The sequence below is a fragment of the Neodiprion fabricii genome, chromosome 6 (genome assembly GCF_021155785.1).
Source record: "Neodiprion fabricii isolate iyNeoFabr1 chromosome 6, iyNeoFabr1.1, whole genome shotgun sequence".
NCBI lineage: Eukaryota > Metazoa > Arthropoda > Insecta > Hymenoptera > Diprionidae > Neodiprion > Neodiprion fabricii.
This window is the reverse complement of record NC_060244.1, coordinates 11,180,447-11,197,129: the sequence shown is the minus strand read 5'-3', so window position 1 is coordinate 11,197,129 and position 16,683 is coordinate 11,180,447. Positions and strand designations below refer to the sequence as shown.

General features: G+C 39.5%; 1 protein-coding gene across 1 annotated transcript; it reads left to right on the top strand.

Moving 5' to 3' along the window:
• The first annotated feature begins 6,035 nt into the window (after nucleotides 1–6,035).
• On the top strand, nucleotides 6,036–11,104 carry LOC124184845. Its single transcript, XM_046574965.1, has 4 exons — nucleotides 6,036–6,044; nucleotides 6,224–6,280; nucleotides 7,619–10,232; nucleotides 10,817–11,104. Exons 1-4 carry the CDS (start codon nucleotides 6,036–6,038, stop codon nucleotides 10,867–10,869), a joined length of 2,733 nt encoding a protein of 910 aa, XP_046430921.1. The 3' UTR covers nucleotides 10,870–11,104.
• Nucleotides 11,105–16,683: the final 5,579 nt, after the last annotated feature.

Genomic DNA, 16,683 nt, shown 5'->3' with positions numbered 1-16,683 from the left:
GCAGCTTTCTGAATACCTACGTTCGTTGCCAATACAGACATATCTATGAAACATTCTACAAATAATTATATGGAGTTTGTGGTAATTAACGAGCTTTTCGGAGAGAGGTAAAAAGAGCCTCCATATTACATACACGAAATTGTAAATAAATGCATAAAAACAGTGTAAAAAAAATATATCGCTATAGAACTATTTTAAAATGAATAAATCAACGCGACACATCAAATCACTGATTTATGGCAAACACGTATTTCCTGCGTTTCCGGATTTGTAACGGCTCTGAAAATGCGATCATCGCGTTTGCGTGACGTCAGGCATACCTACCTTCCTAGTTCGTCTGGATCGACGGAGTCTCTCATAGTTAAGACGTAATAGTTAACTGCAGCCGGAGAGACGCATGACGAAGCTTCGAGACGGGGATGCGAACGTGTCAGAGGCGCAGCATTCCGCGTAACAACCTGCCAACGTACACCGAGTACGTGGGGACGACGTCGATGTACATCGCATGTATCGGAGTGTCGGTATGGCCTTTAGGCTGACCCTTGCTTTCACCCGGTAGCGTCTCCGGTGGTCACCTACTTCGGGCCCCGCGGAATGACGTAACGCCCAAGAACCGTACAATTATATCGTTACAGAGACTGAATTCCGACTAAAATTACGCCAAATCTTTCACGCGCTGTTCTATTATGTTACATATTTATAAGTTGGTGAAGAGCTTCGGCCCGTAGCGTGGACGCTATATTGCGATATTCCCAATCTTCTTAATTTTTTTGTTTTTTTTTTTTTGGTGGCTTGTAATTCTCTTATCCACGAATTACGCTCACACTCTGTAAACTCGCCTGCATCACATCAGCGGTAAGAAGTATTGGGTTGTATTCGCGTGGCAGGTTTCATTTCGCTAAATAATGAGTGGGGAACAGTGTATGAATTAACTTTGGTAAACCGGGGAGATGATAATTCGGTTATGTCGTAATTGCTTCCTGAAAAGTCTGATGTGTTAGAGGAATGAAAAAAGCATTATACGATTTTGGGTCATCGGCAATTACTGAAAACGATTGTAGGTTTCACGTATAGGATTCGCAGTTGATTGTTCATCTGGAGATATCAATTGCCAAGGTTGTGAAACCTGCAATAAAAAGAAAAGATAGTCACCCTATTGTCAAGACAAATCAAATTTCAGTTGAGAAGAAAGTATTTTTTTTTTTTTTTTTTTTTTTTTTTTTTTATAGACAATTCAATTTTGGTGGGTATAACTGACAATATCGAGAAGTTTGCATTTTCTTGTTCAGCATAACTTAGCGGTAGATCAGTCAATGAATATTTGTCAAATTTCCACTGTACAGCGCCTTATGTTTTTTTTTTCTTTCTAAAAGATCAAATACCCGAACAATGATTCGAGATGATTTTTGGACAACTATTTTTTACACATCTTGAAAATAGGGCATTCCAGATTAAAGAATCGGAAAGACTAATTTCGCCATTGCGTGCCATCTTTATGCATAAAAACCGACTACTCGTTGACAGCTGCTGTCACCACATGGCGACAGTGACGTCATCTACACCAGGCCAATCAACGTCGTTTACGGAATCGTACAGAAACAAAAGTAAATTAAATTTCAGTTGAAGAATGTAAAGGTTGAGAGTGGTTTGAATAGAAGTCTATGAATGTTAAAAATATCGTATTTCATCGAAGTATTATAAAATAATAATAGAACAAGAGGGATTCTTAAATCTCACGATAATTCTAATTCAAACCTTTGATACGAAACGCATTAGTCAATATGCTTGTGATAATTTATATAATTTTCCCGAAACTGCTTGCAACTGTAATCAATTCCTGAACATCAATAAGCCAAATCCCTGATTGTTATCAGAAATTCGATTCATTAATTTCAAAAAATAAGTTTTACTAGAAAATAATTAAAACTTGACCGAACTCGTACTCTGTATACCCATTTGTAAAAGTGGCTCTCATTGAACTGGTTCCGTTATCGAATGCAATCTGTGTTACGGCAAATGCGTTCATTGTCAATCAACATTTTGCTCTACTGAATATGTAGGTGAATCTACAGATCTACATTTTACCGTACGATATATGATTGCATTTTCGGGTACCAAAAAACAGGCAACAAAAAGTGTAGGAAAAAATTGCTCATCTTTCAGCAGCGACATCCTTGGGAGAATATTTGCACTCGAAATCATAGCTCAGATGTATTTCTACCGTACCATCTAGGCGCCCTAAGATCTTGTGATTTTGAATTAGGCGCCAGCTCTTTTTACCGACGCAATTCTCTTTCCTTCCGACGTTATATGCTATCGACCGCTGCTACCTTGAAGATCCGTTACCTTTGGCCACGCAGTCTCAGCCTCCGCAATCCTGAGATAAAGTGATTTTTCTCTGTTGCACTTACGACTGATTTACCGGAGAAGATAAATCACAAAATTGTGATGAAGCTTTTGAGAATTTTTCACTTTTATTGGCTAAGTCTATTTCTTCAAATAGCTCAAAGAATAGCTTCGGAAACTTTTGCACTTTGCAATTTTGGGATTAGAAAATTAACGTACCGTTTTGTGTCTCGTGACGTTGACGGATCAAAGTGGTATTCACAGAAGCAGAAAGATTCAAGGGAAAAATTGAGAGCGATCTCTGTTGAATTGTATTTCAAGGGAAACTCACATTCAAGATAATCAGTACTAAATATACTGTATGAAACCACTCCACCGTATAGCAGGTGCCCAACACCGGGGTTTAAAATATATCTATATTAAGGAGAAAGTGATACACCTTTGTCTCGGACGTGAAATTCTCCTGAATTCATTTGAAAAAATGATGATTAACTGATTGTATTCTTGAATCAATGTGTAAGTGTAATATTACCTTATCCGACTACTTATGTTAGATCAAAATCTTCACGTGTGAATAATAAAAATCGTTCGAAGAACAGCGTTTAGAATAGTACGCAATTGGCTAAAAAAATTGGTAGCAAATTTTGAAATGTCTTTCATATTTCTGTGCAATCAAAGTTGAGCAGAACGTTTCAACGCTTATGAATTATGTGAAAATTTGTTCGTTATTAAATTTTTGAAGAATGATCGCTGAATTGTTTGAGACTCCATGAAGACCAATTTACTTATAGTCATAACAGTTTATATTGGTATGAATTTTCGCTGAAACAATTCATTGTACTGAAGTTGAGTATACGAGTAGAATGCGTGAGCGCACGTTGATAATGCTGGAACTCCAATTACATTGGACATTCAAACCGTCTGTAGCTCAATTGGAAAACGTTGTAGTGAGACTCCTTTCTCTGCCTTCTTCCGCTTTATTCTTGTTTCTTTTGTTTAACGAGGGATCCAACTTAACGCGATCATCCACGATCCAAACCACAACAACTGCGTTTTTTTTCCTTCTGGGATTTGTAGTACATGAAAACTGTAGAGTAGTTTAGTACATGAAAAGATTTTCCTTGATTTTTTTTTTTATTTTAGAAATCCTGTTCCGTAGTTCTTACCAGATGAAGATTACTAGCAATCGTTGAAATCCAATCATTGTCAATCGATGATATTTTGGAATTTAAAACTCGTATCAACAAGCACAACATACAGTGATTGAATCAGTTTTAAATCCATATTTTTAGAAAGAAAATATACTACAAATTGATTCTAATCTATAGATTACCAAAATTAATTTGAAACGTAAAAACTGATATTTCGATAATTATGAAATTTAAATTTTTTCCCACAATTTCTTGAGGAAAACCAAAAACTCTAAGCTCCTACCTAAGATAGGAATATCTTTATTGGCTTGAAGGAAATAATTTTCTTACTGTGCAAAAAGGCAAACTATCGCTGAAAATTTCAAGAGATGAATGTTTCACCGTTTGCAGTTTATTTTTCAATTATTGCGACACAGATTTTCTAAAGCGTTAAAGATATACCTTCTTTATCAGGTACTTGAAATTTTCGATTTTCTTCAAAATTTTGCAAATAAAAAATCGTTGATGTCCAAGTCGTATAAATGGTCTTTTGCTTCGAAATCAATTTTGAGCCGCCAAAACATTAGTTAAAATAATAAAATAAATTTACCGTTTATAGTTTACCAAAAATTTAGATTTAAAATAAATGTAATCAATGCCTTGTTTTTGTGGATATAATTTTTCAATTTCGATGTATCATCAGTCGAAAGTTACGGAACTTCAACAACCGCTAAATTTCAAAAATAAACTAAACTGTTGAGAACCGCGAAAAAGGCGCAAAAATGTTTAAAAATACCAGGGAGGGTACTTTCGCATATTACAGTGTAACAATATCTGAAAAATATAAAATTCTTAAATGTTAAAGTAGTTAGAATTTTTACGAACCTAATATATAAACTATAATATAAACCGAACGAAATATATATATATATATATATATATATATTATTTAGATCCTAATACGATAGTTGAGAAAAGAAAGTACGGTAGGCAAAGAAATTCGAGCCTCAGATTTATGTGTTACTTTTATTTCTATATTTTTTTCTTTTTTTTTCTCTCTTCAACAGTCCGGATAATTTACATATTTTCGGTAACTCGCCTGCGAGTCCGTATAGCGTGATGAGAGGTAATTTTAAACACTGAGATCCATTTTAATGAAAAGCTCTGATACGGGTTCACATGAGTTATATGCTTCCGCGAAACTAAGCGATTATCCGCACTCCGCTCGCCTCTGCTTCCGCTTACAAAACGCGCAGGTTATACCCACAAATACATGTATACTTACGTGTAGTGTATACACTAGTGAAATTCTGCCTTCGTTCAAAATCCTGTCAAATTGAATGTCTGTTTGGCTCACCTGGAAACAATTATGGAAAGTCTGAATTCTTGGCATAAATGAAGAGTTAGCCGACCCGGAAGCGAAATTATTTCGTTCATCGGAGAACGTCGCAATTGCAGGTGATCAAAATGGCATATTTTTTCTGTAAAAAATTGAGACAGATTATATGGTGTAAGGACAACGGTAAGATCATTCAGTCATAACAGGTATTGTCCTTCGATCATTACGATCGAAAAAAAAACCCGAAGACTATGTAGAATTTGGAATTCCAAACGAAATATGCTATTCCACATTTTTCCCATAATTTTATACTTATCACGACAGAGCGGATTGTTTACCTAGCTCTGTCGTTATAAAAGTTGAGAACTGTCTTTTTTATGGTCTGCGAAATATTGAAAGTCTAGCGTTCGTTTTACGCACATTAACGAATCGGATACTCAAGCCTGAACAACACTGAAAGTCGTAAATATTTTATGGAATTTAAGTTGCCATTAATTGTAGACTCACAGCTGCGAGTATGCCGGAGCGATTGAACTTCGATCATCATCAACGGTAATATGGTGGAATGTAAATATTTGGCTGTACACGATGTTAAGGTATATTCTTAACTAAATAACGGATAAGGATAAAATGAACAGCGTTTCTCATACGAATAATAATCCAAATCGTTTGAATAGTTCGAACGTTTTGAAACCCGGTTATGCATAGAGGATTCCAAAACAATTGTGGAAGATTTCAAACGATAGCAAAACATCACGCATCAACGTCCGTGGAGGCTTATAAAAAATCGTATACGATGTACCGGGGCCTTCAAAGCTTTGTCAGTCGGTAAAAGTTTAAAAATTTACGTGTCACGTCATCACAAAATACGTGATTCTTCGGCTGAATATCATCCGAATGCATTTAAGTAACTTTTGTGAAATTTGGGATGGCAATTTGTCCGCGTAAACAAAAACCCACCACACACGCGAGAAGTATTAGTACACGAATATACTTGTAACGAAGCGTGATTGACAAAATTAAAAGGAATAATTGAATCTCATTTTAGAGTAATGTTTTTGCACGTTAAACAAATACTAAAAACACTTCGTGCCGTGCATTCGTGTCTCGATAATGCGAATTAATGGCGAGAACATGATCACTTTGCGTGCCTGGATATTGTGTTAATGATTTTATCATTAAAACTATTAACACATGTAACACTGACCGATATAAGCTGCATGAGCAAGGTACCCTTAGATACGCTTTCACGAAATTATCCTGATATATTGGATTACCTACCTAAAACATCGGCACTCGCGTGCTGGTAACTTGGCCGAATAACAACGCTCTAAGTTTTCCCGAGTAAAGCCGAAGCCTTGGCCTCGCAAATAATTTGGTCAAATTGGATTTTCCTCTTCAGGTTTAGAATGTCGAGCTAATCGTTAATCACCTTCAGCAGGCTGGGCGGCCGTCGTTTGCACCGGTAAGCAAACCTACCCTCATTTCAGTGCGTCTTATCGGTCCTCAATGACATGGTTTTCCTTCGTGTGAAAGTACCGAGCTCTTACTTATTTCAACAATTACGGGAAAGCCAAAAATTCTAACGGATATTTCGGCCGTTACAATAGAAGGGTAGTTTTCACTTTTCGGCTATATAAGTCAGTGGATTAAATCAGCCGTGGCCAGTCCATATAAAACCGTAGTACGGTGCAAAAGTCTTCTTATTTATTTTATTTATTTCACTCATAACATAATATATATTTATATTTATTATTAAACTACGAACTTTCGTTTGGTACTATTAAGTGCGCGGGTGTGTGAAAAAAAAATGAGAAACCAGGTGCGATATATATTACAAATATTTTTTTTTAATTGCCAATCCACATTTGCGGTACAGTTCTGTCATTCATTGTTACCAAAATACGGAATCAGTGATTTACGTAAGCGCATAAGTATATAAATATGTATGAAAGCTTGATAGTCGTGCTACATAAAAAAGCAGAAATTTTAATCAAGGAGCCCTTCAATCTCAAAACGTTGTCAAACATATCATTTCCAACATTCTATGGTGCTGGTGATAATCATGAGAAGAAATTCACGCTGTTTGCTTTTACTATATTAAAAAAGAGAAATCGAATCAACGATTAAAATTCTTTCATTTATGCATCCAGGACGAAACATCCTCTCCGATTGAGTTTCTGTTAAGTTGTGAATTTTTAAACTCCTCTTTTAATTCTGGAAGACATTCGGTATAGAATTCATGTTTTTTTCCACAAACTGATAATCACGATCCACTCTATAAAACGATGAAAATGCTTCTCAAAAAACTCGGCATTCTCTTTTTCGAAGCTCAGGCTACATGTATTTGGATCTTGTACTGCCAATATCATTTTGCAACTATCATCATGTAATATCGAGAACAGCGAGTGCCGTTCCGGCGCTGGCAGATCGTATAATTATCGCTGTCAATAGCGTCTCTTCGAAGAACATATAATTACAAGAGACAAAATTAACCATTTGAAGAACGCTATTCTCGACGTAAGAATGACACACTTAATACGTACAATCATGTTGTTTAATTGCCGTAATCCGCGTAATAACATAGCACGGAGTCACGGCTTCATAGTAGGTAATAATCTAGACCTTACTTTTATGTACCGTACCGACAAACGTCGAGACACATAATATGTACCTGCACGCCTTTCTCATCCCATCAAAGTGTCTAGTACCTAGTGTGTAGTATGGACCAACTACACTTTAATTCTCCTTCACGCCCATGTTTCGTCGATTTTAATGAATTTTTGAATTTTTACGTTCCTAGATCTTATGGCTTTCCATCCTCGGATTCACTCTGGCCAGACCACCAAACCAGATCGATTTAACAGCGTCCAAAGGACTCGAGAAACTGCAAAGGCAGAGAACATTGAGAAGTATATGGCCATTCACATCCTCAGAAACCACAACTGAGGCCCCAGAAATCTACCCAGCTTCGGTGCCCGAGAACAACCAATGGTTCGTCCAAGGTGAGACGGCAATACCCGAGGGAATCGATTTGACCAAATATCCGGTTTGGAAAATCCACAAGTACAACGGCATCGATCTTCACCCGGTAAATCTTCAGCCACAGAACCTGTACCCGCCGGAAGGGGACATTATTGAGGTGGGATATGCGCCGGGCGCAAGTCCGTCCTTGGACTATGCTTCGAGTAGTTACTCAAACGGTTACGAGCAATCGCAACCTGCCCATGAGACTTATCCCACCGGATATTTACCGACGTATTCATCCCAGTCGGCACCGTATCCTCCCGCAGTAGCGAACCAAAAATCTGATGAATACCACAGCTCCAGTTTCACAGCTGAAACCGACGACTACAACATTCAGACACAACAGAAGTATGAGACCTACGTTTCGCCGCAGTCGCAAACTCAGGCTCAGCCATTCACGGGCTACCCACAGGCTCCACAAATCAACTATGGACCACCGAACTTGCAGAACGTTGACTACCAGAAAGGGCAAATGCAGATGTACGGCTTGGGCGAAGGCCAGAGCTCTCTGGCCCAGCCCCAGTCGGTGGACGGAGAAAAACCCGACTTGAGCTTCCTGGACAATCTCGGTGGCCTCGGCGCTTTTCTGCCGGAAGTTAAAGACGACGAGAGTGCTAGTAACAAAGAAAACCCCGACACTTCAAGTTCAGGATTTTTCGAAGGTTTGTTCTCCCGATTCCGAGGAACGACCGAAGTGCCGATTGCAGAGATTGCTGAGGAAGAGAAGCCAGCCAGCAGCGGGGGATTTTTATCCTCAGTATTCGGCCTGGGTTCCAACACGACTCCGCGACCCGTGGACGACGCTCCGACGACGCAGTCATCAGGGAACATTTTGTCGTCGCTGTTGTATGAGCCACAAACGGAGAAAACAGTGGTGATCCCACCGACGACTTACTATCTGCCGAAGACCAGGGGCTCCTACATTGCCATTAAACTACCGGCGAACGCTGCACAAGAGACGGTTACGAGAATCGTTGAACCTTACAAGGGTGTGTCGAACATCGCCATCTATCAAACACCCTCGGTACCTTTCACACAGTACGAAATCCCACACGCCGCTGGTCTGACCGTGGACTCTAAATATCCTTACAACCTTGCAGAGTCGGAAGTGCGGAACTCAGGCTCACATGGCTTGGCTACAAACATAGATTCTCAGTCTCCTGTCATCTATGGTCAGACCTCACAGTCACCTCTCAACGAGCATCCCTACTACACGCAAAATCGCGACACCTATAAGCCCCCGGGTTATGAAACGGCTGCATTTGCTCCGTACCAAGGTGGCGCTCAAGGTTTTACGCAAGCGCAGTACCTGCAGTCAGACAAAGGAGTTCCTCCTCCATCGGGTCAACCGATATACTACTACCAGGAGGAAGATCGTTCACAGAATTTGGGAAATTCCGATACACGGCATCAGAGTCAACATATTAAAGAAATTTTACAAACGGAGGGACAATCATTCGCGTTGACTAACTCAACCAGTTACGATCAGGATCAGAACACCCGAGACCAGCAGTACCAGGATTACGATACTGTCCAGGCTGTACAAAGTGCGGCCATAAACGAAAATGAGCCGAAGTCGTCTCCCCAGCTGTCCGATAACTTTGTACCTTCCTTGGTCTACGGACTGGGTACAGGTAACACAGGTAATCAGGTGACTTTCGACGTTGGTAGCGATGCACGAAACCGCGGTAATAGCGGTGATATTTCGTCCCAGGACTTGGACGACACAGAAGCCCTTGTCGAAGAACTGGTACCACCGAAGAATAACGAGCCATTAACCACCGTCCCGGTTTATCAGATCTCGTATTCGACTTATCAGAGTCCTGAGAATCCTCTAGGGCCAGCAAGGACCTACACAACTCCGCCGGTGAAAGACGCAACGAATTTTCAAGATGTTCCGTACTTCGAACAGGGTGACAACAGCCGTTTCATACAAGATTTGTCGGCGCTCACTTCGTACGGAACACCGACGAATTCTTATCAGTCCGATCCGTTCGTTTCTGCGTCTTCGCAGGTGATAAGGGTTGCCGTTGACGCGCCGAATTCGGACAAGGTCATCGACAGGTCGGAGGTCGGCGTCAATGCGGACGAGGACACGGTGCGCCTTGCACCTGTAGATGAACAAGAATCGGGTACGAAGAAAGGCGCCGGACTCATGCGCAAGGTTACGAAACGGAGGAATTTCGCTGATGGTATAATGAGTAGTAACGCGCAGACGAGATTCACGCCGGAGGGACAGACACCTACTCAGGAAACTGACGTGTCGATGGTAATTGGAAGTGAAAAGGATTCGATACCGGAAGTAAGAGGCAACCGACAGTTTAGTGGCACGACCGTAATCGATGGCTACTCGAGAGTGCAGCATGAACACCATCAAGTTAGTGCACCAGGTGAGTAAATATACGCTTCGCCAACGTTTTACTTATTTATTTATATAAACCTACTATCCTCCAGGTTCATGGCGCCATCGGTAGGGATAGTTTCACGAGATGTTACAAAATTTTATCACCACAATGACCGAAACCTCGTTTGAAAGTTGAAAGCGATCGCTTTTTTTCGGAGTTCTTTTTTTACTTGCTTCTCTTTTTCCCTCTCGTTCTCATGTCCGATAAAAAAAGGAGCTGTATAATGGACTAAAAAATAAACACGAAAGTTCCGCTCAAAAACCGAATTCAAGTATATGAATATGTGTGTTTGTGTGTGTATATATATACATATACATTCGCAGGATGCATTTATGGTTACGAAAGTTGAGTTTTATGCGAAATTTTGTCGAAATCACACCAGTCGTCTACTACGGCGATCAGGTTTCTGCGCTGACTAGATAGGAGCACACGAGATCACGCGAAACAGTCGTAAAGCATAAATATGCCCATGCTCCTTCGCCGAGGGAATCACCATTAGGGATATTGTATACAGAGTCACGACGTATTTAACCTGCGTTCCGTTACAAGAGTATGTATTTCTGTCGCAGATAATGATCAGACCATGGGGCTGCCGGTTAACCATGCGCCAGAAGCCGTTTAAGTGCGTGCAGTGAGCCAAACACGACGTCCTAGAGTGCCGGTTTGCAGAAGAAATCGCATACAGAAATTATCCTGAGCAGAGTAAACCAGATGTGTAATTTTATTTATTAGTAAATTATTGTTACGTCGAGTGCGACGTTATAATACCAATGTCGACATCTCTCTTCGATTAGATTTTAAGGCCCACGTCGGCCGGCTGTATATTTTATATAATAAAATATTCTAAACATGTGAAATATGCGAGTAGATATGTATTTATAATTCTAGCGTTTATGATCGAAGTCTCGAAGCGACCACGAAATATACCTCTGTCCATACATATACATAGACACAAGAATATGAATACTTTCAACAGAAAAGAAGAAAACGGTACGTATATTGCATACCATATAAACTTCGTCGCGGGTTATAACGAATTATTGCCATGAATAAGATAATGATTTATCAAGAGGCAAGGCTTCTCGTTAGACGTATCACCGATCGTTAGAAGATATCTTGACCAATATTGCTGCGGCGTAACCAGCCTGCACCACCATCATCATCATCGTGCATCGTTAGCCGTATTTCAAGTATAACTGGTAATCTGATGAAAGATGAAAGATCCGCAGACGATTACGTGAATCCAGACGCAGTCGAGGTACATGTTCATTGAAAGTAAGTGAAACCGTGCTGAAGATCAGTTCAACTTTTACAAACGGTGGCAAAAACTGTTACAGTATATCCAATCGCCTCACTTTATACGCGTATGAAATGCCTACATCACACGCGTTCACACGTTTATAACACATAACATCGTGGATAAGTATGGTAATTTTTCCTCACTGCGTTCCAAAAATATCTAAAGTCTTACCGCATCATATTGAACAATTCCGTTACTTATTGTCAGATGTACCATACGTAAGACGGGTATGTACACGTTTAGACCAATTTCGTCGAACCGCAACAACGGCTGGAGAAAGTCGTGCTAATTACAATTACGAGCGTTGCAAAACGCAACCGGTAGGTACGTACCTGCTTCATGCGGTGAATAAACAAGAGGGTTCGAACCTGTATGTGTAAGTCAAGAATGAAGGAAAATACCATTGAGAATTTTTTTTATACTTAAAATCTCGGCAATTACCAACAAATACAATTGTACTGATACGGGACACACTGACCTCGAAATAGTCTCGCTACGTGAAAAAAATTATCGAGCTACTATATATTAATTAGTCATTTAAATCAATTTCAATCTATTAACGACTCGCATATTTGACGCAAAATTAACCTTATCCTTTCGGTAACATTGCCGAGTTTTGAACAGTGGTTTATGGGCATTTCAATACTGACAATGAGTCTGGAAACGGGTCTTCATTGAACTGCTAGTACATGCGTCGAACAGCGTATACCAATACAACAATAATTTCAATGCTTTTAAAACCCACAAGTTCGCGTCAGGATATAACTTTTCCGAACATGCAATCAGTGTTTAAGAGGCAAAATTTATTGGAAGCAGATCTAGCATTGGCAGAATGATAATTCCAATTAGGTGCCAGATGAAATATGGGGTGGTTTTACAGCTTCAGTCTCCGATCATTGTTGTCGCAATACCCGATCTACTTTCATCGCGGGAATGTCGAACACCTTGCGACGTCTGATGGCCGCTCGCACTACTTTTAATGACTCGTTACATCTTGTGATGTATCAGTGACATTTATGTATCGTGTGGAAATCTGCCTACAGTTTATCTTTGTAAAATGCATCGTTCACCACGTGATCGGAAAATGGACGAAATCATACGGAGGAGTAAAATGGATTTGGTAAAAGTGTTGATTTCGACATGAAAAATTCATTATTGGCCGAAATTGTTTCTTACAGTGCATCTATTATAATCCATCGTGGATAATATCGGATACGTATGCGTACAGTGTGAGAGTATATCTGACGGGTATTTCGTCCCCGCGTTAGCGGTTAATGCAGTAAGAAAGTGAATGGCATAAAAGTTGGTTGACGGTATTCAAGAGCAGACCCGACGCGACGCGACGCAAAGCGGACGGTCAAAGCTTACAAATTTCATACATTTAAGATACGCATACGTACGTACCTACCTCATCACACTTGCATAACCTCAATTCAAAAGAATGCCGCGTGGCTTCGATCACTTTCGATTCAAGCTGTGTGTTTTCCACGGGTACAAGACCAGCCGGGGGGACATGACTGCATATACGTTCGCCCACATGAAATCGAGACCTTGAGACCATTTCTTACAACGAGTAAAGTACTGATCTTGCTGGTGGGAAAAAAATTCGCGATCAAGTTACGCTGCGAATATCGACCTGCGGTTTATTCTTCTACCTAATAACAATAACAGTACTCTAGTCGCATAGGTTGCACGTAGTGAACTTAATTTAGTACGTTGACAGTAATCACGATTTTACAGCGATAATAGAATGCACAACAGGTACATACTGAACTCTCACTATCGTTTAACACGTAGGTGCGAATTACGCGGGGAAAATGTCGCGAGTGAACGCTGGTCAGAGAATATCTCGCCAGACTGCACTAGGGGCAAGCAAACTTTAAGAATGTATATTCTGTTGAATTTTTACAGATCCTAATCCAATTGCGCGTAATGACTTTCAACTTTTTAAAGCTTCTCTGACTTCCTTCTTTTTGAAAACACACAGTTTGTATGGAATTTCTTTTTTTTTTTTTGTGAATATATATGAGAAACGATCCGATCCGTGACGAATCTGGATTCTAATTAGGCTAATGACCATAAACCGTTACGCTTCGCACCGTGAATCCAGAGTTGTGTCAGGTATGCAGGTAACGACGTACGAACTTGAGGAGGTACAATCGCACCACCCTTCTCGTGTGAAAATGAAATGAAAGGTAGAATAAATTTTCCTAAATTGCCATGCATGGTATAGTTTTATCATTCGGATAATTCGGATCTTTTCTTCTATTTGCAAAGTAGTACCGATCCTTACTCCATAAAACCTACCGTGGGTTCATTGTATAGGTACATGCATGCGTTTTAATGATTATAATCTGTCAATGTTTATGGGAAATATTTTTGTCACAGGTAAACCGGTAGTCTTTGATTCAATCTCGTAATGCGATAGTCGTGGAATTTAGCTTAGACAGATTTCAAAGTTCAAATTCATCTTAATTTTCGTTCGTTTCTCCATTGTCAAATACGTATCGTTTCAGTGTCACTTTAGATCCTTGTGCACATATACGTTTAAATAAAATTGGCCAACGTAGTAAATGCTAATCAAGGAATTTATACCTTGGTATGGAAATTCATCTTTCATGAGATGAACTTATGCCCAAGGATTTCAGAACCGATGTGGACATTGAAATTTGATCAAAACATTCACCATCCGAGTATTCAATTTATTCGCGTCATCATTACGGTAGTTAATAAGCAAATAAATATACGCATTTTCTCTTTCAAACTTCTTCTTCTTCTTTCTTCCCTTTAAATACAGTACGCAACCAGCTATTGGTTAACAACTATACGCAGCTCTCAAGTTAGCGTAACTCGAATTAACATATCGAGGAATATCTCCTCCTAGTACGCAAGTTCTACGACAGCCCCCCTCCAAGCATAGATGATCCATTTATCAAGGCGCTTCGACTCTCCGCATACTACCTCGCTTAAGCCTAAATAAAATACCAAAGTGAAATTCTTTCACGCGACTTGCCCATCCAAATCACGTCTGTTGCCCGCTGGTAGCATTTGAATCATGATTTGAACTGATCATAAATCTATGATTGTCGTAACGAAAACCTATGATAGTTCGTAACGTGGTTGCATATAATTTGATAGACCATACCAACCATCAGCTACGTAAGGATATGTGATCTACATGCAGGTTACAGTGAGTACTTCATCCCAAGGTGAGGACGCCTTGTAATTATTTGGTCAGCGGAGAAAGTCTGACGGAGGAATTAATGTGGAAACCGTAGCAGACCAGATGCAAAAAAGAAAAATATCCGACAATTATCCACATCAAGTTGATTTCGTTATTTTGAAATGAATCTCTACTACCTTACTCTTCGTGCACTATGAATGAATTCTTCGATATAAATATCTTCTGTATTACTTAGAATGCCGACAAACTGCTATATAGAAGAGTGAGAAATAAAACAGAAAGAAAACGATGACTGCAAAAAGCTGAAAATTAGCTTGAAGTACAATTAATAGGTACTCGTACAAGTATGAGTATTGTCGCAACAATTATCCGTGCGAAAAATACTCATACAAATATCTCTTCGAATTGGGGTAGTAATTACGTGCTGCACCTGTCACAAACTTATAAGTGCATGCCGTTATACCTATATGGATACAATGCACATACCTGATGACTAAAAAGAGGCGGAGCAAGGACTTTCGCAGTTCCGCACAGTTGGTTCATTCTGTTCCACGTTACACAACATATTTCAATGATTTCGATAAATGTTTATAAAAAAAAAAATGTACAAGGGTACCGTAATTGGTGACACGATTATCGCGGGTGATTGGTGCAAAGCAAAGCTTTACAACGTGGTGGTTTCGTGGATCACTATAGTGGTATTTCCAAGCGAGCAAAAATCTACGGATCCAAAGCTCAGTTAAGAGTTTGTTAATATGATAGGTTATAGGTTCAAATCGTTCAAATTGAGTCTACGCTATTCCGTAATGCTTGTGTTATGGCTACAGCAGTGGGCTTCAGGGGTGCATTATGAAAAAATACACTGCTTATTATCTTTAAATCTTATTTACTGTCGTCCCATTATCTCAAAACTGTTCACCACTGTCATTGGCGAATATCTTTTTAGTTACCCTGACATTTTAACCACACCGGTTTTAAACCCCTTTCCCCGATACAATAAGAACAAATTAATGCAACTTATAGTGCACCAGTTTGAGCCAAAATAATAATAACAATTTATGCTGATTTATCACTGCGGTTAGAAAAGACACAATTCTTTAATCCTAAGCATCTCAATGCTGTATCTTTTACATTTTTTAAGTAAATAATCGACTGTCCTACACTTTAACGAGTTGGTTTTAATTTCAGATAACATTAGCATGAGCTGTCAGTGGTGCAAATTTGAGGCCAAATCCAAACGCTTCCATATATCCCAGATTCGTAATCCATCCAGCATTCAAGCCTGACACGATTCGGTGTAGATTCAACTCCAAAACGTCCAGTACCATTATCTATCATGTGGAACGAGTCGAATCTGAGAAATCGAAAACGGTTTCAGATTCGATAGCAGATTTTCACACCGTGACCAGGTAAGTTACGGTGGTGTAAACTTTTTACGATGATCAAAGCACAATATAGATTCAAGAAATCACATTCGATCTAAATTTACTATACATTAGGGGAGGTTAGGCTGAACTTAATCCACAAAGTAAACTGTTCTAAAGTTAAATACCTATGTAGATATAAACGAAATACGGACGGATGCTACAAAAAGGGGGACAAGGTCATCGCTGATACATCCTGTTTTTCTTTTCTCTGCTCTTCGGTGTTTATATCTGCAATGTGAATTCAACAAATCATCCATTAACACTACTGGTGCTTGTATAAAATTTCTTTTCGACTTCGGTGGAGGGGTACTTAATAGATCAGTAACACCGTAGCAGGCCTGCACATTTAGAGATCGGATTCATCTGATTGCTCGATACAGAACGAAGCCGTTAGACACAAACTGACCCAATGCTACATAAATCTATATTCCAACCATCTTAGATCCATACTACACGAAAAGTGTACTTAAATTTGTAACTCTTCGATGAATTCCATCGTAACGATTAAATTACGGCACTTTGCGC

Coding starts and splice junctions, on each gene's coding strand:
- LOC124184845 (XM_046574965.1), top strand. Junction 6,281..7,618: donor GGCGGCCGTCGTTTGCACCG/GTAAGCAAACCT, acceptor TTACGTTCCTAG/ATCTTATGGCTTTCCATCCT. Junction 10,233..10,816: donor CCATCAAGTTAGTGCACCAG/GTGAGTAAATAT, acceptor TTTCTGTCGCAG/ATAATGATCAGACCATGGGG.